A 22,778-nucleotide genomic window follows, 5' to 3' on the forward strand; every position below is an offset into this window, starting at 1 on the left:
CTGTCTCTGGGTTTCGGATCAGAACTAAAGGATTTTCCCTTAGCTTTGCTTGCGTGTTGTTCGTGAAGTGCCTGATAATTGGTGGAGTGGGCTCTGAGAAAGAGCCATTTAAAAAATTCAACACATACAGAGCTTTGTTCAACCGCATATAAGGTGTTGCACCTGCCTCCCCCCTTTTCTGTTTATCCAAAAGGGATTTCAGGGTATGATGTGTTCTTTCAATGATTGCTTGACCTGTGGGAGAATGAGGAATACCGAAAATGTGTTTGACTCCCCATCTTTTTAAGAATCTGTCAAGCACTTTGCCTGTGTAGGTTGGTCCATTATCTGTTTTTATTTCTTGTGGCACCCCTAATGATGCAAATGCTTGTAAAAAGTGTCTGCAGGCATGTTCTGCGGTTTCCCCTGTATGTAATGATGCAAATGTTGCCCCTGAGAATGTGTCAACTGAAACATGGATGTTTTTGAGCCGCCCAAAAGATGGGTATTTTGTGACATCAGTTTGCCACAGCTGGAGACTTTGCAATCCTCTTGGATTGACTGCTCCTGTGGATGCAGGTGGCTGCACAAGTTGACAATCTGGGCAAGCACTGATGATTTCCTTCGCCTGGCTTTTTGAAAGGCGAAAGGATTCCATCAATGCTTGAGCATTTTGATGGAAGAATGCATGGCTCAATTTTGCTTGCTCAAAAATGTCTGGCAATGTCTGTAAGATGGGCATCGTGAGCTTATCTGCGCGAGCATTCCCTTCTGCTAAAAACCCTGGAAGTGAGGAATGCGCCCTGATATGTGTAACAAAGTATCTGTGTTCCCTATTTTCTAGGATTGTTCTCATGCATGATAAATATGAATATAAGATTTCATTATCTGTGTGCTTCAGCAGTGATCCCTCCAATCGTTTGATCACATTCGCAACATATGCTGAGTCTGTGATCAGATTGAGAGGTTTCGGAAACAACTGAAAAGCCCTGACCACTGCTGCCAATTCTACAATTTGTGGTGAACCCTGCACTGTCTTGATGTCTGATTCCCATTCCTCTGTTTTTGGGTTTTGCCATGTGATCACTGATTTGTGGGTTTTCCCTGAACCATCAGTGAACACTGTCACACCTTCCACTGGTTCCTGACTTATTTTTGGTTTTTCTCTAAAACTTATTTTTGCATTTAGCATTTTGTGAGGTGGGAAATGAACTGTGCAAACCCATGGATACCCTAACAACGCAATGGAGATATCTTGTGATTTTTGCATTGCCCATTCAAAATAATCTTTCTTTAGAGGTAAATGAACGATTGAGAAATCCCTGCCTGACATTGTCAGCAACCTTGTTCTTGCTTTGATGATGATCTGAGCCATCATCTCCAAGTCTGTGAGAATTGTTTTTGAGGGCCTGTAAGCTAAAAAAACCCACTCTATCATCAGTAGAGGGTCTCCTTGAGATGAATCCCATTGAAAAATCAACCCATACAGTTGTGTTGTTTCCCCCAACACTGCCAAGTGGAAAGGCAGCGATTCCGCAAAACGATGTGCCTGTCTGTGTTGAATCATGTCTGTGATCTTTTCAAGATCTTTCCGTGCTTCAGGTGTGAGAGTTCTGGGAGATTTGATGTTATTGTCCCCTCTCAGGAGATCGAGCAGTGATGAAATGTCATCATTTGTGATTCCCAAGATCGGTCTCATCCAGTTGATCTCCCCCAAAAGCTGTTGCAAATCCTGCAGATTGGCGATTTTTGTGTTGATCTCCAGTTTTTGTGGCCTTATTGTTTGCTTTGTGATCTTCCATCCCAGATATTTCCAAGGTGCAATTTCTTGTATTTTTGAGGCACTAATTTCCATTCCTGCCTTTTGAACTTCTGCGATCACACAATCGCGGACTCTCTGCAACTCCGGTTTTGTTGGTGCCGCGATGAGCAAATCATCCATGTAATGAACAATTTTTGTTCTCGGATGTTTCTCCCGCGCTGGACGCAAAGCTTGAGCCACATACCATTGGCAGATGGTCGGAGAATTTTTGAGACCCTGTGGAAGAACGGTCCAATGGTACCTTTGCAGGGGCTCTTCCCTGTTGAAACTTGGGACGGAAAATGCAAAACGTGGAGCATCATCTGGATGAAGCGGAATGCTGAAAAAACAGTCCTTGAGATCGATGATGACAAGCGACCAATCTCTCGGGATCATTGAGAGAGATGGAAGCCCCAGTTGGAGCGGCCCCATATCTTCGATGACCTCGTTGATCCTCCTGAGATCGTGAAGTAGCCTCCAAGATCTTGAAGTTTTCTTGTGAATGACAAACACTGGGGAATTCCATGGGCTATTTGTTGGTTTGATGTGTCCCTTCTGCAGTTGTTCCTGGACTAACTTTTTCAATGCACTCAATTTCTTTCGTTCAAGGGGCCACTGATCCACCCAAACAGGATCATTGGTTTTCCAAGTCAATTTCAAAGTGGTGAGTGCCACAGTGACCCCTGTTAAAAATCCAATTCCAATCTCAGTCCCCACTGTGCTAAGAGGTCTCTTCCCCACACTGTAATGGGTTTTTGCACAATGAAAGGACGAATGATTGCTGTTTTTCTTCCTGGACCTGTGACGACGATTGCGTTCTCACTCTGCATGCATAGAGAACTTCCTCCTATGCCTGCGAGAGAACCCAAAGGTACAGCCAAGTCCCATTCCTGGGGCCAAAAAATGTATGAAATGACTGTAACATCTGCCCCTGTGTCGAGCATCCCTGTAATGACTACTGTCTTTTCGTTACAAGTCAACCGACAGGTAACGATGGGTCGGTCTCGGCTCAAATGTTTCACCCAGGATGCATGTACTTCCGCTTGATCACTAGAAAAGAAGCCTTGCCTGTTAAGCACCGGCATAATTTGTTTTTCTGCATGGGACGGCAAAGCCATGGCCTGGGCTATCGGTGTATTTTTTGGAATTGTCAAAGGTGGTTGAAGGGCTTTTGCCGTGACCATCAGCTCCTCTTTGTAGTTTGCTGAAATCAAGGATGGATAAACAACAAGTCCAAGAATACTGCTTCTGTCCCTGGCCATTATCAAAAAATCTTGCCTTTTCCAGGAAGTCCCAGTTACACCCGTGGGTATCACTGTGTGGCTGTTGTCCAAAAAACACGTCAATTTGGTGGTTGCCAGCACGCATTGGAATCCGGGCGGTACCAAGTCTGGGTCGCTGGGGATTTTGGAGATTGCTCTGCTGAGGGGATCTGCTTGTTCTTCTCCGAGGGTTGCTCCTGCTGGTTTTGCGTCACCGCCATGATTTGTGTCAGAGCGCGCTGGCGATGATTCGCGCTCTTTTTCCCGTTTCCCGAACGCGGTAGAGGTCTTCCGTCCACATCTGTCTGCGAATGGCATTCACTTGCAAGATGCCTTCCTCTCCTGCATCGGGGACAAAGATCTGATGGTTTATTGAATTTTGCAAATTGTGGGCAATTCTTTTTAATATGTCCTTGTGCCCCACATCCAAAACATCGCCTCCCTGTGTTGCCACTGTTCTTTGTGTAATTTGCAAGAACCTCCTTGACACTCTTCTTAATCTGCTCTCCTAACTCTTCTTTCACGATGGATGCCACATGCTGTGGTGTCCCCACCTTGCTGCATGCCTCTATTATGTCTGCCAAGGTGGCCTGATGTGGCATCAGGCTGATGATCCGCCTGCACTCCGGGTTGGCATTGGAAAACGCAAGGCTTTTGATCAAATGTGGTTTCGCCCCCTCTTCGACTACTTGTCGTTCCACTGCTTGGGAAAGACGATCCACAAATGAGGAGAATGGCTCCGAAGGACCCTGCTTGATCTCCGTGTAGATGCTGTCCTGGACTCCCGCCGGAGCAATCTGTAGGATTGCTCTCCGTGCCGCCTCCTTGATGTCGCTGAGCACGTTCCGTGGGAGCCTCACCGCTTGTTGAATCGGGTCGTCTTCGGGAGGATCACCAGCAAGCTGCACCATGGTGAGGTTCGCATTTGGTCCGCCCTGGTATCTGGCTCTCAGCTCCTCCAGGGATCTCCTCCATGCCTTTTGCCATACAAGAGCCTGGGTGTCTGTAAGAACTGATGTTGCAAGATATTTAAGATCATAGGGTGTTAAATCATACATACCAAAAATGCTCTTCAACATTTGTTTGAAGTACGGTGATGACAACCCGTTGTCTCGGATGGCTTTGGCTAAGTCTTTGATCGCACCATGATCCAGGCGTTCCCACCTTGGGTTTTGTCCCTGAGCATCATAGCTCATTGGCATCATGATGTTTCCCGAGCCCTGCAATAAACCTTTTTCCTTTTCTAATTCTGCTCGAATGTCCTGCCAGTCTAGCTTTGCGTTCGGTAAAGCTGGAAGTTTTGTGGGTACTTGCCTGTAGAGTGGAGTTATTTGTTGTGATCGAGGCTTTGGTGCAGCAGAACTCACCGACATCTGTGGCATCTGCAAGGCTGAGGGCTGGGTGCTTGCGGATGAGAATGGAACGTCTGCTGCAGAGGAAAACACACGGCTGCCAGTATCATCCTGTTGCTGCGCCTCAGCAGGAGTGTCCTGAGTCTCATGTCGTTCTGGAATCAGCGGAGGTTCCTGCTGTCGTGCAGGTGTAGTCTTCCTCGCCCTAGACTTCTTCTTATATAAAACTGGAAAAAAGTGTTGCAATGTTACAGACCCACCACTGGGTGGCGCGATGGCTTGGGCAACCGGCTCCGGCAAAACCTCCTGCAATATTGCGGTCCCGCCACTGGGTGGCGCTGTCGTCTGACCGGCTGAGGTCGGCACTGCAAAAGACTCGGACGTTCGCTCCCGTATCTGTATCTCTGATAAATCCCTGAGCAATTCTTGTAACAATTGATTTACACTTGCAAATCTCGCAGTCTGGGATGTCGACTCTTGCTGTATCAACTGTTTCAGCTTTACAATGTCTGAGACTGGCTGGGATTGGCTGTGGGCACAGGCTGAGTGCGCACGAGTCGATTGCCGTGGGAACGGTGTGGAGGCGGTGCCCTGGCAAACGCTTGCACCCTGGACACGCCCCATCCCTGCCTGCGTCACCACGGGGGTGTGGACGCTCCCGCCCCGACCCTGGCCGCGCCTCCTTGCTCTTTCCAGCGCAGCCGCGATCTCGGGAGCGCTCTCATCCTCCCCGAGACTGACGTCGCCACCTTCCCGATCCCACTCCGGCTCTGATGTATCCACCCCATACTGCCCATCACTGGGACATGCCTCTCCTGACTCTGTGCCAACGCCCACAACCCGTGCGCGTCCCTTCCGTCCCGTCTGTGCCCGTGTCGCGCCCGCCGCACGCGAGGTGCCCTCCCCCGCCCCGGCTTCTGGGTTTCGCTTCTCCATCACACGCATGCGCGCTGCCGCTGCCGCGAGATGAGCATTTGCCGTAGCTTTTCGCTCTGTCTCAGCCTGCTGCCTGGCCAACGCCGCTGCTGTGGTTTGGGAGCCTTCACCCTGTGCCTGCCGGGCGGCTGCCACTACGGCAGCGCGGGCTCTCGCCATGGCACGCGTCACGGGACCCTCGGGACGTACGACCGCCGCGCCCGCATCCCCCGCCTTCTCACTGGTCCCCTTTGCCCTCACAGTCCCCCCCGCTCTCCCTGGCGCCGCGGGCTGTTGCAAACTGCCCGCCGCCGCCGCTGTGAGAGACGGCTCCCCCTCCTCCCTGGGTTCTACACTCCCATCTGCACCTTCCCCAGCCTGTGCTGCTACAGCCCCCCCCCTGTGAGTGTAGACTCGGGGTATTCCCGATCTCCTCCCTCACCGAGGGTGACAACTATCCCCGGCTGATCTGCAACCGACTGAGGGGTTTCTGCATCGGAGGACCCTAGAGATTCTGGGGGCTCAGGGGAATCTGAGGACCTGTGGGAATCCGGGGATCCTGGGCGTGCTGGAAAATCGTCCCCTTGCTTTTCCACGGGAAGCGGTTCTGCTTCCTCTTGATCTGTGGTGAAGAGAGCTGCCCCATGCTGCTGGCTGGGCAATTCTCCCTGTGCTCCTCCAGGAGCCTGAGCTATTTGGTGTAAAACGAGAGACCCCTTGCCGCGTTGTGAAAACGACTCTAACATTATTCTCGCGGAAGGTAAAAGTTTTGCGGCATTCTTATCTCTTTTTGTGGCCAGATAATGCAAATGCCTATTGATCTCTTGCCAGAAATTTGGTTCGAACAAGAGATGTGTCTCTGTGTGCGGGTAATTACACCGCACCCACAACAACAGAGCCTTTAGCTCTTTTGGAGCCATCTCCACAGGATGTGTGGATGCCACCCCCTGTAGGGCTGACAAAACTTGGATCTGCTCTTGGGAGTATCCCCCCCCCATGTTCTTAATCTCAACCGATCTCACCAAAAGCCGAGTCAGCGCAAGGTCGGTCCGGAGATGATCCTGATTACTGTCCAGCAGCTCACAGGCGAGAAATTCCAGGCGTGCTTCTGGTTTTTCTCCTCTCCGGGCTGTCCTTGGGATGATTTGTTTTGGTGAAGGTCAGGATGTTTCGTCTGGAGCTGTCCGCTCTCTCTCTCTTCGGAGTCTTCGGGGTGTGCCTGTTTCTCGGGTGGAAGTTGGAGGTCGTCTGGTAAATTAGTCTCTTGTCAGTGCCCACCCAGGGACGCCAGATGCCGGAGCCTTCCCCGGATTGGGGTGACTCCGGATGGTGGTAAAGTCTCTCCTCCAACCCGTGCCTTCAAAGAAAGACTCAGTAGTCTTCAGTCGTCCGGTCTCAAGGCAGTTTATTGCATATTATCTCAAGGCACACAGACTCCCTGACATTGTCCCTGACTCTGTCTGTCCCCGTCTCTGGCTGTCCCCGTCTCTCGCTGTCCCCGTCTCCCCTCCCCGAGGGGCTGGTGCCATCTTTTATATCACACATTACGTATTAGGTGTTTATAGTTTTTTCCCAATGCCTACTACCTATGTTGAACAGTGACTTTCTACTCTAAACCAATCTGTGAGTGCCAACACCACCAAGAACATGGAGAATAGGAAGAAGAAAGAAGGAGGACAGGGCACGCCCAAATCCCTCCATCTTAGAACCTCTGACCCCCGTGTACAAAACTCAGACCCCCCTGTACAAGGCCTAAAACCCCCTGTACAGCACTCAAAAATCCTACCTTTCACTTTGTGACTACTTCTATTATAATATCTAAACTTTTGTGATTTCTTGTTCTTCCTGCAAGGTTGGTAAATTGTTCTATGGGTCAAGCTCAAGACCACAGGGGTCCCTGGCCGCCTGCCAGGGTCTCAGAGGCTTCTGCCCTGGGCCCAGAACATCCAAGAGTGTCTGAGGGACACCTTGGGTTCCGACACTTGACCTAAAATGTAGAACCACCAGAATTGTCAGAGCTTCAGCTTGTCACAGCAGTGCTTTATTTTTTGCAAGGATTTGACAGGATAACTTTTACAGAGTATGGTGAAGGAATACTGCATAGCTGGATATGTTGGTTAAGTTCACAGACTCACCCATGTGGGGGATTAAATTTTCTTAGCCATGTACACTTATATAAATATGTATTATAGAATCAGACACTCTAGGCATTAGATTGGCCAAGTTTTAACTCCAGAGTAATCCTCTATGCAGGTAAATATTAAAGTGAAAGTGGGCCTCATGGTAAAGAAGGAGTGGTTTACCTCTCAGTACCCTTCCCATGCTCTGTTGCCGCTCAGGTATCCCGAGAAGATCCAGGCCTCGCTGCACCGAGCCCGCTGCTTCCTCCCGGCTGGAATCGTGGCCGTGCTGAGGCTGCGCCCGTCCCTGGTGGCTGCGGCAGTCCAGGCCTTCTACCTGCGGGATCCGGGCGATTTACGGGCCTGTCGGCGCCCCTTCAGAACCTTCCCTGCCGAGCAGCGAGTGATGGCCCTGGTAAGTGCTCTCTGGAGCCTCTGATGGCCCTGGCAGGTGCTCCTCTAAAGCCTGTGGTCACCGTGCTAAGTGCTCTCCTATAGCCTTGTCACTTAATTCCCATCTGTCACTGACAAGGGTTCTGTGGCCAATGGTATCAACACAGAGATTAACTTTAAACTGCCAGTTTTGTGTTGGTTTTTTTTTTTTTTTTCCCTTCTGGCTGTAGGGATGAATTTCCAGGTCATTACATTAATAGCTTCTCTGGATCAATGTGGCTGGACTTTGAAGGGGATGATTGTGAGAGAATTGTTTCTGAAACCAGAGGTTGTGATAACAATTCCTCTGCTGAAGTGCCTGCTGAGTAAATTGATCTCCTTGTGTGATCAGAGCAGTTTGACAGCCCTGCCAGCCAATGTGAGGAGTTGCTCCTAACCAGTGGTTCACTCCAAGGCTTTTCACCTTCTCAGCTGTGCTTTCACAGCTGTGTGAAAGCTTTCATGAAGTGTTTTATGAGCATTGTCCAAGCACTATTTTATCTGATTAATTTTGATGCAGAGTTGTACCGCTAGACTCCTGAAAAGAAGCTTTAGAGTCAAATTTTGGACTTCCAAACTGTTGCCGAAATCTTTTAATCAGATTGATTTTTAATTGAAAATACACCTTGTTAATGTGAATACTAAATACTGAGGATTTCTCCTAATGTATTTAGAGTGACAAAAGTTCATATTTACTTGGGTATTTCAATTTGGGACATACTTTGTAAAGCCTGAAAAGCAATTTATCAGAAAAATCTAAGACATATTTTGAATTCAGTCTCAGGTATTGCCTGTAACATGGGTGCCTTCAAACACACTCTGGTGAGGCTGGAGGGAGTTTGATGCCTGTTCCCAGCACAGTCAGGCTGCAGGGAGTGTTTTTTTCTGCTCTGGCTGTTTCAGGTGACTTTCACTCGGTGTTTATATGCACAGCTGGCGCAGCAGAAGTTTGTTCCGGACAGACGCAGTGGATACACCCTGCCCGTCCCGTCTCATCCTCAGTACAGAGCCTACGAGCTGGGCATGAAGCTGGTAATGAGTTTTGGGGCATTTTGGACTTGTTTCATGTATGCCAGGGAATGAGTCATTGTCTAGAAGTTGCCTGCTTGCCCAGAGAAATGTGAGCAAAGTCCATCACACCTTGACAACCTCTTGTTGTTGCATCTTTTATCTACAGGCTCATGGCTTTGAAATTTTGTGCTCCAAGAGCAGTAAAGTAGCTCCTGATGCCAAGAGAAATGTGATAAGCGGTCCTCTGTGGGAGAGATTCCTCAGGAGCTTGAAGGAGAAAGATTATTTCAAGGTGAAGCAGTGTGTCTGTGGCTTTTAAACATTCCAGGGAAAATAAACTTTAACCCTTGAACTTGTGCAAGGAGTTGCAGCGGGGCAAGAACTTGAAGCCTTTTCTCTGTGTAAAATGAAATAATGTCTTTAAAGAGGACATGTGCAGTTTGTTCCCCTTTGAAAGTAATTCATTTTGGAAATTAAAAATGAAAAAGCAAGATCTGGGGATTGATTCATTCATCTAAAGCAAGGGGAGAAATACACTTGAATGAAGAAAACCACCATATATGATTGTGTGAGGTGTAACTGATTTCACTGGTTTACATTTAATTTCCATGCCTCTAGAATGCAATAATCTTCAAGATCCATACATAACACCATAGACCTATCTGGGCCCATGCAAATGTAATTTTTATGTGTGTGTGGTTTTTGTGAGTTCTGGGGGTTTTGGTGAGGTTTTGTGTTTTGTTTTGTTTTTTTTTTTCTTTAATATGCCTTTGACTACTTATTTGGAGTTAATAAATTGAACATAAATTGAGTACTTACTTGAGGGTTATAAAATTGGACAACTCTTTTGAAATTCTTAGGTTAATATACTTTAATACACTTCAAATATAGGAATGCCCCTTTGCTGTACTGAGTTCCAAGTGTACATGGCAAAGAGGTTTTACTTGTTTTGGTTCTCTCAGCATTTCTGTGTGACAAACAGTCATCCTTAGGAAGTCTGACTGTGAAGAGGAAGGGCAGCATTTGGATTCATGACTGTGACTTGCATTAAATAGGGAGAAATGGAAGGATCAGCCAAGTACCTGGAGATGTTGCACATGGCAGAAGATCACTTCCAGCGCTTTGTTTCTGTGTCAGAAGGGTAAGAACTACTTGAAATTCATGAGTGTTATATACCCTACAAATCCTTTAAGTGACCTTTGAAATCTTTGTTACAAAAACCTGAACCCTTTTCTCCATTGTACATTTAGCATGGGAGCTGTGGCCAGGACACACAAGTACTGATTGCTCAGAATACTCCACTAGGAGAAGTTCTCGCTTGAGTAACTCTTTATCTTGGTTTTGTGAAATGTTGAGCTCTTCCAAGTGGTTTCCAAGTGGTGACTGAAAAGCATTATTTGCTTGGTTGACTGTAGAAAGTGAAAAGCAGTCCCAGTGAATAATAAATACAGGGTAATCTGTCTCCTTTGCTCAAAGGCTGGCTGTGGGTTTCTCTGGAAGATAAATCCAAAAAATAAATCACTACAGGAATATCTGAGGCTTGCCAGCTCATAATATCTTCACTCTTAGTTGTTTTGAGTTTCCAGTCTGTACTGGCAATCTTAATATTTACCAAGGCAAATTAAATGTAAAGAAAAAGAGCCATGAGAAATGGGCTTTGGAGCCATCAGCTGGGAATTGCAGGGACTGCCTGTGTCCTGTTTTGGCCAGTACTCTGGGTAGTACTCAGGTACTTCCCTCATGTTCATTTCCCTTTTTGATGTGTTTACATAGAAGGAAAAATGAAGAATTTGAGTGCAAACCTGAATGCAGAGCATGTGGTCCCGTTGAATCCATTTCAGTAAATTATTTTTTTTTCTTCTAGCTCTGATGAAGTGAGCCCAGGTGATGAAATCCTGACACTATTACAGACAACAACCATTGATCTGAAGGAATTTGAGAGAGAAGCAGCTTGTCTTCCTCCAGAGGATGGTAAGCTGGCTGGGGGGAATTATTCCTGTTACAGATGGTTATTTGTGGGGGGAGAGGGGGAATATTGACAGTGCTGAAGGGAGAGCAAATCCAGCCTTCATTAAGACTAAATACTGGATTGGCTCTCCCAATTTAGAGGAAGCCTTTCTTCCTCCACTTAGTGGCCAAAGGATTCTCAGTGGCTAGAATGGTATCTCTTAGTTTGAACTCTGCAAAGCAGAGTCGAAAAGTAGTGAAAAGAAATCTCCACTCTGTTCTTCTCAGCCTCTCTCTGCCTTATGCTGTGTGTGACCCAGGATCAGCACAAAAACTTAACTGCAAAACTGAACTGCAAAATGCTTGCAGTCCTGTCAGTCAGCTGGTTTGGGCCCTGTGGGCCAGCAGGCTTGTGCAGGATCACAGATCTGTCCTGTGCTCTTTCAGATGACAGCTGGCTGGATATTGCACCAGATGCTCTGGATCAGATGCTGAAGGAGGCAAGAAATGAGTCCCTTCCTTCCACAAATGAGGAAGAGCAAAAATATGACTTGGAAACAGTTGCTGAGAGCATGAAGGCTTTTGTGACCAAAGTCTCCACGCACGAAGGAGCAGAAATGCCATGGTAGCGGCACTTTGAGTTTGGGGTCTGGTGTAGGATGTTGCACTCTGCTGCAGCCCTGTGGTTGATTCTGTGATGCAGAGAATCAGAGTTTGAAGGTGTTGTGCTGAGCAGGGGCCTGAAGCAGAGCCACAGCAGTGAACATGTACTTGCTTTAAATCAGCTTGGTACCGCTCTGACACTGGTGCAGGTTCAAGTGCTGCAAGCTGAGCTGCTCTCTGTCACTCAGTTTGATTTTGTGGTTGTGGGATGTGCCCATGGGGAGGACAGTGTGGGAATGCCATGGGAAACTACAGTCATTTAACATAAGGCATTTCCCCAGAGTCCTCTGCCCCCCAGTGCAAATGAGCACATGCCCATCACCTGTCAGTTTATGGTTGTCATCTCCCCAAGTTCTGGAAAGTTCCCCGTTCTCGTTGTTTCTAATGGTTCCCTCTGTAAACCACTCCTTCCCATTTCCCTCATTGGCCCAGTTTGTGTTACCCCATCCCTTACACCTTCTTCCCATTGGATCATTTGTACCCTAGTTACTCCTTCCCTCCCCAGTTATATACTCTGGCCCCTCCTTCCCCGGGGCTCTCGGAGTCTGCCTCCCCTGCGTGTGGTTGTCTCCCTGCTCCTATTTCTGCCTCCCTACTCCTTCGATCAATCCTGAATAAACCCGCTCGGATTCCAGTAGCTCAAGAGTCCTTCCGTCTTCCTGGTGGGGATTTTAATTACGCTATCCAGGCACCCGTTGACCAGACAAGTGAGGGTTACCCTGGGGACTCGGTCTGGGGTAGCCTATATGTGGTCTTCAAAATTTTTCTCTTTTCTGCCAGGAATTCTTCCACTCACTCTTTCATGTCTAATCCATAGAGGCTTCAAACCTCTGAGGACTTCTAAAGTCAAATGTCCCATATTCAATCCTGGCTTGAGAGAGATCAATATGGCTTGTGCCTGTGTCAGGCTTATGCAAGCATAAAAGCTTCATTTATTTAAAAATATTTTTATATTTCAGGTCATCTGATGAATCCCATGTTACCTTTGACGTGGATGCTTTTACGAAAGCCCTGGACAGAATTTTAGGTGAGACTGCTTCTTTCTTTGAAATAAATCCCTGCACCGATTTCTTTGCTGTTGTACTGACACAAAATAATGTCCAGGGGCAGACTCGGAGGAGCTTGATTCTGATGATCTGGATGAAGAGGAGGAGTTTGGTTTCTCAGATGGGGATGATGAAGACCTGGCTGCTGGAGATCAAAGGCAGGAGCAGAAGGTGTCTCCTGAGGAGCTCGTGGGCAGTCTCAAGGCGTACATGAAGGAGATGGACCGTGAGCTGGCACAGACCAACGTTGGGAAAAGTTTCACCACCCAAAAGAGAGGGGTGAGTGTGCCTTGAGCTCTGATTTGGAGAAGTAATTTCCAAACAGGAAATGTGCTGCAGGTGGCCCTTCTGAGTAATGTGATCAGAACCTTCCCCCGTGCAAGCAAAGTGTGCTGTACCTGCACCATAATACCTTTTTTTTAACTAAAGCTTACCTAAGCTTTGAATTTGCCCATCTTTCCAAGACTTAGTTCCATTTCCCTGTTTTTAGTAGTAGGGCAAGCAGCTGCAGCTTCACTTGTGAGTTCCTGTAGTCGTTTTCTCCCATAGGAGGCTGAGGCAGGAGTCAGCAACACTTTCTGTCCTTCTCTTCGAACCTAATCAGGGTAATGGATAGTGGTGATTTTCAGCTGGCATGAGCATTTGGTGGCTGAATTCCTGTCTGTCAGGACTCTGGAATGTACTGGACTTTATTGGCTGCAGAATTGTTGTTCCTTTTCTCCTGTGGTTTGCCTTTTTTCCCCTTAAATCTGCTCATGCAATTTGATAAACCTTTCTCTTTGTACTCGCTGCAGGCAAGTTCTGGTGAAGCAGCCCCGTCTGAGAGGGCTGGCCCTGATTGTGGAGCTGAGGATGCTGAGCTGGCACCCGTGGATGTGGACATGAACCTGGTGGCAAACCTGCTCGAGTCCTACAGTGCCCAGGCTGGCCTGGCAGGACCCACCTCGAACATTTTACAGAGCCTGGGGGTGAATTTACCTGAGAACACAGAGCTCACTGGCAGCTGAGCCATGCAGGGAGAGGCTTTGGACAAGACATGGCTGGTGGGGAGGTGAAGCACAGACAGACGGGCAGGATGTGGAAGAAGAGGCCAAAGGTTTTAATTTTGAGCATTCTGTTCATTTATGTGTCGTTTCAGCAAAGTGAATTTGCCTGCAAAAGTCTTCTGTTTGGACACTGTCTTGGATGGAAATGAGGTTTTCCTAGTGCTAACACAATTTCGGAAAACTGAAAAATGATGTTGAATGAATGATTCTAATGAGGCTTTCTATTATTACAAAACCTCTCTTCCATTTTTCCAATCAGTGATCCAATTTGCCATGTTTCTAAAATGTCCTTTTACCCACTGCTAAGTGGGTTCAATATCTGGGAAGCAGCTCCTGTTCTGAAAATGCTGCTGCCTTCAGGGGGAGGTGGGGAAATACCACATTGCAGGAAGAGTCTCGTGGATTTGGGAACGCTGGTGAAATGTTGGGCAGACATTTAATCCTTCCCAAAAGCACGAGGCTGCATTGTAAGAACTTCTGACAATTACTGTAAGAGCCTGTTCCTTATTAAGCACAAGGATTTGAAGAGTCATTGGATCAAATGTGTAAATATTGGCCAGAAGCATTTTTAAAATTTATTTCAATAAAAACAGAAATGCAGCTTGATTACTGAATTTTTTTGAAGGTATGCATAACTTCCTCAGTGCAGTATCATTTCTTGGAGTGAAAGCATTTTCATCATTGGTCATTTTCTGAATGAATTCCATTATTGCTGAATGTTGGTGTCATGCCAGCAATTGCTGTATTTAAGCCCAGGCTGAACAGTTTGAAGTTTTTTTCAGTGAAAATGTGGCTAGAAGGCATGCAGAATGTTGCTTTCATGTGGAATGAAAAATCTATTTTAAATATGACAACTTTCGTTTCAACAAGATAAATTTGAAATAAAATTGGTAGAAATTCTTGATAAATAGACACCAGCAATGCATTCCTGCCAGGTCCAAATCAACTTCTCAATTTATCTTTTAGTTTTTTTTTCTCATTCAGCAATTAATCAGTTGTCCTCCACTGATGTTGTGCAATTTACTTTGTCAGCAGTTCAGGGAGAGTACTGGCAGATTGGACAGGGATTAGAGATGGACAGCAAGAGCTGGGGAGTGCGAAGAAGGTTCTGCTAAATTTCAAGGAATTTGGACTGCTCAGAGGTGAGAGACTCAGACAAATCTGTGGTGGGAAAATGGGGTTAACAGAGGTTTTTGAATTTAGACAAGGATAATGAGCAGGTAGTGGTGGAAAACAGATGTACTTGAACCTTGGGAAGGGTTTGTGTTTCACCAGGAAAGGTAATTAACACATAAAATTCTCCACTGATGAGTAGTTAGATCAACTTTAGATACTTTAAAACATAATTGAGTTTAAGAACATGATCACCTTTAACTGCTGTGTGGCCTGTGCCATACAAAAGGTCCAAATAGATGGAAGGACTCTTGCAGTGCATTAGGAGAACTCCTAAGCAGAGGTTCAGAACAAAGCTGCTCTTTTGGAAACTCTCCAGCTGAGGTTGCCGCTTGGATAATCTCACTTTTCCATCCGTGGGACTGGGATTTCTCTGGGGCTGTGCTCATCCCAGCTATTTACATTTGTTCAGCAGCTTCACAGTGGAGCCCTTCCAGGCTCTGCAAGTGCTCCCAGGAGAGTTTGCCATGGAAGAATAAGCATTTCCATGCTGCCTCTTCCACTGCTTTGAGTTAACACATGAGGCATCTCCGTTTTTAAATCTGAGAGTGTTTTTAGTGAAGGAAGCCTGATGGAATTAATTAGGGAAGACAAGTGTTGTGTGGTTCCCTTTCAATGGATTGCTATTGAAGTATATTCTGAAGTTGTTTCACTGGGTAATTTTCCCTCCTTGTCTGTATTTCAACTGGGGGAATCCCCATTCACCTGCAATACCAAGGGTATCAATTGAAAGAAACCCTGCCTGGGCCACTATTTCAGGGATACCAATGGATGGGGAATCGCCCTTTTCTTTCTTAAATAGAACAGGGAACACTCTTTATGATGTGGTTTTATTGGTTTGAAATGAGAGCAAACCTTCAATTTTCATCATCTTTCAATTTGAATTGACAAGGAATCTCAGCTGTGCCTTACATTTAGGGTTTAAAGAGGTAGAAACTCTGACTGATTCCATCATTTGAGGGATTTATATTGAGGGGCAAAAAAAGGGCTGGGAAAAAAAAGCAACAAAAAAGAGCAGGGGGAAAAGAAAAAGTGGCAAAAAAGGGGCTGCAAAAAAAAGGCTGGGGGAAAAAAGGGTGGCACAAAATGGTGGAAAAGAAGTGTGGAGGGAAAAAAAGTAGCAAAAAGGATGGGAAAAGAAGGGGGCAAAAAAGGGCAGGGGAAAAAATGGAGGAAAAAAAAAGGGTGAAAAAAGTGGGGGAAAAAGTTGCTAAAAAAAGGGGGGGGAAGGGCAGAAAAAATGCAGGAAAAAATGGGGCAAAAAAAAAAAGGGGAAAAAAAGGCAGCAGAAAAGGCAGGGAAGAGTGAAAAACTGAGGTGGCATAATGGTGAAAAGGTGGCGTTTAAGAAGCAGGAAAGGCCTAGAAAGGTGAGGAGAAAAAGGTGTGAAACATGAGTGGGAAAAGGATGGGAAATGTGAGGGAATAAGAACAGGAATCCCAGAGACACCCCCACACCTCAGGCCCCCACCCAAATCCCACAGGCCACCCCCACGTGCCCCCAAGAGAGCCCCTCCAAACCCCACAGACACCTGGGCCTGGATTCCTACAGGAACACTCGGTAACAACTCGGCTCCTTGCAACGGGATGGAAACAACCACCAGGGGTGGGAATGTGTGCCCACTGTGCTTCCAGGCTGGGAATCAGCTGTGTGGGGCCATGCCATGGGAAAGTGTCCTTAACAACTGCCAGGCTTCTGGGCTCCAGCTGGAGCTGGGAAGCAAAGGGATTAGTCCGGGCAGGAGAACATCCCATTGTGTGGTACTCCTGCAAAGTGTGGATGTTTGGAACAGAGCCTCTCCTTCAGCAGGCCAACGCTCCCAGATGGAAATTCACAAGGGTACGAGGCTGGGAAGTGAAGAGCAAAGCTGTTGTGAAGGTAAAGCTCAGTTCACTCAGACAGATCACACAGGTCACTTGAGCACTGTTACAGGTAGGAAATAGAAAAAGAGAGATTTCCAGTAAAGCCTTTGCAGTTTGGTGGGGAAAAGGAGTTGGGGATGCCCAATGGCTGCAGAGATGCTGATCTAAATTAGTTAAGACCAGATTTGCCTTTTTTTTAATTGGTGAGGGCTTTTAACCTTACCTGCAGTTATAAGGCCAAATAGGTTTGGAATTACTCTAGTTTAATCTAGCTGTCCTCCATGCTGCATACTTACAGCAGCCATATTTAACTCTCATGTAATGTGTGAATTTGCTTCTGTCCCTATCCCAAATGTCATCCTTCCTGGGTTTTCAGCTTCTTTTTAATAGGCAAGTAAATCTTCTGCATCCCTCTGCAGTATTTCCATGGGTAAAAATACTGAAGAACACTACCTAAAGGATGCTACCTACAGATGAGCACAGGGACCAGTGGGCAAGGATGTTGTATCAGCATTTTCTGTCCGTGTGCTGACACTGTTCTCCCTGGAGGGTGCTGGGAAATCTGCATTTCTGCTCCTGGGATCTTTCTCATGTTTGGCACAGCTGATGCCAACCCCAGTTTTCCCACTGTAATGATGATTCTGGACATCTGAGTGTACCTGCTGGTCTTGGAAGCACCACTGATGGTTATTAAGAAAGAAAAAGGCAAGCCACACCATTTCTGTGTGGAAATGGAAACGTGTGGCTGGCCCTCAGTGCAGTTCTGTTAGTGACAGCGGTTGGTGGCCATTCCTGGTGCAGTTCTGTTATCATTTTTTCTTACACCATTCTATTTTATTCCCTTCACAATTCCCACTCTTTCCCGTGCCTCACTTTTTAACCAGCACCCCTCCGATGGTCCCTCAGTGCAGTTCTTTTAGTTGTGGGGCAGCGACCACGGCTGGTGCAGTGCTTTTATAACATTTTACACCATTCTCTCTAAACTATTCCATTCCCATCACTCCTCCCAGCCTTTTCCATTTCAGCACCTCCCCCGTCCTGACGGTGCCTCAGCACAGCACTTTTATGTTACCAGATGGAGGAGACCCAGTAGTGCAGCTTTTTATTCTCTTTATTTTATTCTATTGATCTTACTCCAGCAGCACCTCAGTGTCCCTGGGTGCAGCTCCTTTAGAGACAAGGGCCCGTCTCAGCAGGCGGCTGCAGCCAGGCCAGGGGCAGGGCAGGACACATCACAACACTGGCGGTGCTCGGGGTCTGTCAGCCTTTGCAGTTCAGGCAGATAAAATGAATCCCAATTGCCAGCCATTTCCACCACCTGCTATTGCTCCCCTCTTTTCCTGCATGGATTTAACAGTTCTGGGTTTCCTCCCACAGGGCTGGAAAGACAGTTCATGAAGATTTCCAAGAGCCCAGGACCATTTGGATTTCCAATGTGAGCTTGTTGTGTAAGGAGGGCAATCCAGTCACTGCAGGCAGCATGGGTGGCAGGATGTATTGCAGAGACTTTTCCTCTGAACCCCCAGCCCAGCACTGGCACTGGGGATGAACAGGCACTGAGGTGACCCTGAGAGGAAGTGCAAGGCCCAGGGAACAGCTGAGGAAGGACAGCCCTGTGCTGGGCTAACAGCTGAAGATGGCACTGCCCAGCATGGACGAAGTCCTTTCTCCAGCCCTGTTACAGGGCAGCTTGAGCCTTGCTGCAGACATACGGCCGCTCATTTGAGCACATCTCACTCCTGAATTTATCGTCAGCCAGGTACACACACTCGGAATTGCCCAGGACAGGAACCCTGCAGGGAGGAGCAGAGACAGCGCTGGTTCCCAGGGGAACACCTTGTGCCCCTGTCCCCCCAGGCCCTGCCCGGCTCCCCGGCACTCACGAGGAGCTGTAGCTGCTGCCGTCCCCCCAGTGCAGGCGCTCGCCCCGTCTGCGCAGCCCGAGCCAGTAATCGACGTTCCCGCGGAGGTGGAAGAGCAAATCCTGCCAAGGAGAGAGGAGTGGGAGCTGCCCCGGCCCCTCGGGGGGACACGGGCCCGGGGCTGCCCCCGCACGCCGGGGCTCCTTCCCTGCAAGGCCCCGGCACAGGGCTGCACCCCCAGCCCTACCAGCACCCAGCCCGGCCCAGGAGCACCCCCAGGCTCCCCTCAGCCACCCCACACCACCCACAGCCCCTCACTCACCATGGCCTCATCCTTGAGAATGGCCAGGGAGGCCCCGAGCTCGGAGCACCGTTCCTGACCCTGCTCCCAGGTGCCGTAATCCCTTGACAAGTAGTAGCAGACTCCATTGTAGCCAACCCAGCCACGGGGACAGCCCAGAATCAACAGCGGAGTCGCAGGTGTAAGTGGAACCTGTGCTGCTGGAGGGGGAAGAGGAGAAGGTCTGAGGATTCCCCTCTGCAGGGTGCAGGGACCCCGCTCTGCCCCGAGGGGCTGGGCCCAGCCTGCTGCCCCTCCCTTACCTGACTGCACAGCCAAGGCCACCCCCAAAGCCAGCACCAGCACCAGGAGCAGCAGAATCAGCAGCGCCACGAGCATGGAATGGGAGCTGAACCATTTACCTGGAGCAGGAAAGAGCTGCTGGCTGCGAGAACCAGACCCGGCCCTGGAATCTGCTCACCCCGTGCCCAGGGAGCACAGGAGGGACCCCTCAGCCAGTGTGCCCCTCACTCAGCTGGCAGCCAGAGAGCCAAGAGCCTGGGCACAGGCATGGACACAGCTGTGGGGACAGCCAGGGACACAGCTGTGGGGACAGGCTGCAGCAGCAGAACTGCACAGCCTTGGGGGCAGCTGGGGCTCTTGCTTCCAGCCACTGATGGAGCCCAGCAGAGTACGAGGCCTCTTCCAGACATCGGGAAACACCACACACCTGCCAGCCCTGGCCTTGGCAGGTGACACTGTCCCCTCCCTAGAGGCCACAGGGCTGGCCCTGCACTCACCCGGGAATCTTCTGAATATTTTCCTTTTGTGTTCATTGCCAGTTGCTGATGTGCCCTGGGGATCCAGGGGCACCCTCACACTCCCCCCACTGGTGCAGAATCCATTTTCCACATCTTCACTCCCTGCACGCTCACAAGTAGCATCCCTGTGCTTATACCAAGTGACTTCTTGTGCTCCAGGCAAGTGTGGAACCCTGGCTGCTGGTCCCTCCCGGGGATGCAGGCACTCCTTCACAACTCCATGAGTGAAGCAGAATTCACTCTCCTCCAGGTCACAGCCAGACTCCGTCGAGCGGGATCTAACAGCACATTCCCCCCGACCCATCAGGAGTGCTGACAAAGCCTCTCGGAGATCGCCTCGGGAACAGCTTTACACCCGCGGTGATGGCACCCTGAAAGGGACACGATGAGAGAGAGGTCACTGCTGGTCCCGGCCCTGCGGGACACCGAGGCTCAGCAGGGCGGTGCCAGCTCTGGGGTGCTGCTGCGGCACCGGCTCGTCCCCAGCGATCCGGGTAAGGAGCAGAGCGCGGGCAGCCGCTCCCTCCGCGATCCCAGCGCAGGGGGGACACGGGGGAACCCGGCACCAGGAACTCGCCATAACCCCCCTGCTCCTCAGCGCGGCCCCTCCGCCCACAGCGAGCCCCGAGCTGGGGCATAACCGACCGAGGATCTCACCTGGGCTGCAGCCGTCTCCGAGCTCCGCCGCCGCCTCGCCGGGCTCCGGGCGCCGCCGCCGCCCGTCCGGCCGTGCCTCACACAGGTGGCGTGACGGCAGCTTCCGGCATTTGGGGGAATCTGAAGCTCTGTGGGCGGGGTTTCGACCACTGTGACCAATCAGCGTGGGGGAGGCAGACAGGGGCGGGGCGGGGCGAGGCATCGCCCCGGTCAGGGCGGCGGTTTGTTATAAACAGTTCTGAGAAGGGAGCGCAGCCCTTGGGAGGAGATTCCTTCTGGGGGTCTAAGGAGTGGCTTATTGCGGGGATTCTTGGAGTGGGCCGGACCTGGCCTGGTGCCCGGGGCCAGCAAAAGCGCTCTGTGCCTCTCCTCCTGCCCCTGGGCAGGCCACAGAACCCAGCAGGAAAGGCTGCGCGGCGGGCGCGGCGCAGGCAGTGCCGGGCGTCCGGCGGCATCGCTCGGTGCCTGGCGGCGTTTGCAGTGCCGAGGGATGGACTGAGTCCGACCGGCAGCGCCAGCGCACCGCTACCCTTCTAGTTCAGTTTAGTAATGGCTTAAGCCAAGGGTAAAGTGCCTCTTGTGGCCATTTCAAAGGCTCGAAGCAAGGGGAGAACGGAGGTTCCCTCTCGATTTAGATCCCTAAACGATGCATAAGGAGGGCCTCCCCTCAATGTAATCCACAATAAAAAGTGAATCAAGGGGATTTTTCCTCAATTTAGGCTCCAAAATTGAGGAGAAATGCAATTTCCCTATTCAATTTCCCTCAACAAAGACCAGTCTGGGGCTTGTGGACATCCTTTTCGTCTGTGAAGTCCCTTCAAATGGAGGGTCCCCCTCGATGGAACTCTTACAATGGCACATAAAGAGGCTCCTCTCAAGGGAAGCCCTTTAAAACCAGGGACAGCCGTGTTTGCCCTCAGTTTTAACCTTGAGATGATGAAAAGGAGTCGCTTTCCCTCAAGTCAGACGGCACCATAAAGGTATTCTCCTTCCATTCAAACATGAAAATCAGGGAAAGCAGTGATTGCCTGCTTACTGAGGCACCAAAAATGATGAAAATGTTGTGTTTTCCTTCAACTGAGACCCTTCAAATCATAGGTGAATGGGGATCCTCCCCCGTTCAAACACAATTACTGAAAAGCTTTCCCCCCTTAATTTAAATCCCTTTCCTTCTTGTAACCCCCCTTTTACGGGGGCACTGGGGAGGGACTGGGGGCGCCTCCCCCTCCTCCCTGGTCACACCTGGGGCTGCTGCTCGTTGCAGAGCGCTGAGGAGTTCCCTCCCAGTTCCCTCCCAGTGTTCCCAGGATCTCTTCCAGTGCTCCCAGTGGCACAGCACTGGGGGCACTGCGTGGTCTGCTCTTGAAGAGGCAAGATTTGAGCTGTTAGGAGAGAAATCCCGACTGGGAAAAGCATTCCCTGGCCCGGGGCGCGAGTCCCGGCCCCGCCGGCGGCGGAGCGGGCGTCCGGCTCAGGGCGGCCGCGCCCCGGGCATGACAAGTTTGCAAATCCCGGGTTTTTTTCTCACATTCCTCTTGTTCCTGGCACCTAGAGCTTGTCCTTTTGGTAGTGTTAACAGAGCAGCTTCCCTGCGCTGTGTTCGCAGAGCTGCCCTCGCTCCTTGCAAGGCAGGGCTGGACGATCGCCGGGCGGGGCGGGGATGGCAGCGGCGGCTGCAGCCGGGAGAGCGGCGGGGCTGCCGCGGCTCCGCTCGGGGTTTCGGTGGCTCTGGGCAGGACTGAAGGGGAGGGAGGGTTCGCAGACACGATTTGGGACGCGAGGGCTTTGCAGACAGGACTGAGAAGGTAGAAAGTTTTCCAGGTTGTTTAAATGAGTCAATTATTACCTTATTTGTAGGCAGAGGCAATATTTGTGTTTCTGCTAAAAGCATTGTAGATTTTGAGTTTAACTAGGTTTGAGAGAAGGTGAACACAGAAGTACTATTTATAGTTGGAAATTGTTTTTGGACTTAAGATAGTGCATTTTTTCGGTTTTGTTTTGAAATATGATAAGAATTAGACTTCATTAGAACTTGAAGGCTTTTATAAACATCTTTGAGTTGCTTGGATATTTTGTGCTTGATTGTGTTTTTTAAAGCTTGCTTGATGTTGTGTAATAGGAGATAATATTGCTTTGTGTTTGAGTTGAGCTAGTGACGCAGGTAGAAGACTTGACTGGGTTTTTTGATTTTTGTTGTTGCTGTTGTTTTTGTTTTTTGTTTTTTTTTTTTTTTTTTTTTTAGAAGAACTAATTCTTTGGGGTCTTGTTTCCTTGTAGTAACACCGAAGAAAAAGTATTTTGAGTTTTTTAACTGCTTGATGAAAGATAGTTGAGTTATTGGGGTTTTTTATAACAGAAGTACTGTTTTATTGGTTATTTTAGTTTCTATAAAGATCGGTAACTGGGAAGTGTTTTAAAAGATTGGATTTTATTATCAGTCTCAATAAAGAATGAAATATAAAAAATATAAACCTCAACGTTATTCTCTTAAAAGCTAACTTATTTCCTAATTACAATACCATATAAATGTTTTTCAAGCTGTTAGCTTT

At 48.9% G+C, this 22,778-nt stretch overlaps 2 protein-coding genes across 3 annotated transcripts in view; one reads left to right on the forward strand and one right to left on the reverse strand.

Moving 5' to 3' along the window:
• The window catches only part of LOC128791442 (protein ecdysoneless homolog), a 19,407-nt gene extending 5,227 nt beyond the window's left edge, over positions 1–14,180 (forward strand). Inside the window, exons 5-13 of the mRNA XM_053949111.1 lie at positions 7,649–7,844; positions 8,765–8,893; positions 9,039–9,164; positions 9,928–10,013; positions 10,737–10,843; positions 11,267–11,444; positions 12,442–12,509; positions 12,587–12,807; positions 13,323–14,180. Coding sequence (XP_053805086.1) covers positions 7,649–7,844; positions 8,765–8,893; positions 9,039–9,164; positions 9,928–10,013; positions 10,737–10,843; positions 11,267–11,444; positions 12,442–12,509; positions 12,587–12,807; positions 13,323–13,535 — 1,324 coding nt within the window. The 3' untranslated portion in view covers positions 13,536–14,180. The remainder of the gene's footprint in view (positions 1–7,648; positions 7,845–8,764; positions 8,894–9,038; positions 9,165–9,927; positions 10,014–10,736; positions 10,844–11,266; positions 11,445–12,441; positions 12,510–12,586; positions 12,808–13,322) is intronic.
• Positions 14,181–17,702: 3,522 nt separating this feature from the next.
• LOC128791832 (C-type lectin domain family 2 member D-like) lies at positions 17,703–20,289 on the reverse strand. Of its 2 annotated transcripts, none has more exons than XM_053949750.1 (6): positions 20,230–20,289; positions 19,552–19,943; positions 19,075–19,173; positions 18,794–18,969; positions 18,493–18,593; positions 17,703–18,402 (listed from the first exon to the last, which is right to left on the reverse strand). In XM_053949750.1, the coding sequence occupies exons 2-6, from the start codon at positions 19,874–19,876 to the stop codon at positions 18,288–18,290; spliced, it is 816 nt and encodes a 271-aa protein (XP_053805725.1). In that variant the 5' UTR covers positions 19,877–19,943; positions 20,230–20,289; the 3' UTR covers positions 17,703–18,287. The 2 variants fall into 2 exon arrangements, with proteins under 2 accessions (XP_053805725.1, XP_053805724.1); XM_053949749.1 differs by having other exon boundaries at positions 18,794–18,972.
• Between the last annotated feature and the right edge of the window lie 2,489 nt (positions 20,290–22,778).

Source organism: Vidua chalybeata, chromosome 8, assembly GCF_026979565.1.
Source record: "Vidua chalybeata isolate OUT-0048 chromosome 8, bVidCha1 merged haplotype, whole genome shotgun sequence".
NCBI classification, from domain to species: Eukaryota; Metazoa; Chordata; class Aves; order Passeriformes; family Viduidae; genus Vidua; species Vidua chalybeata.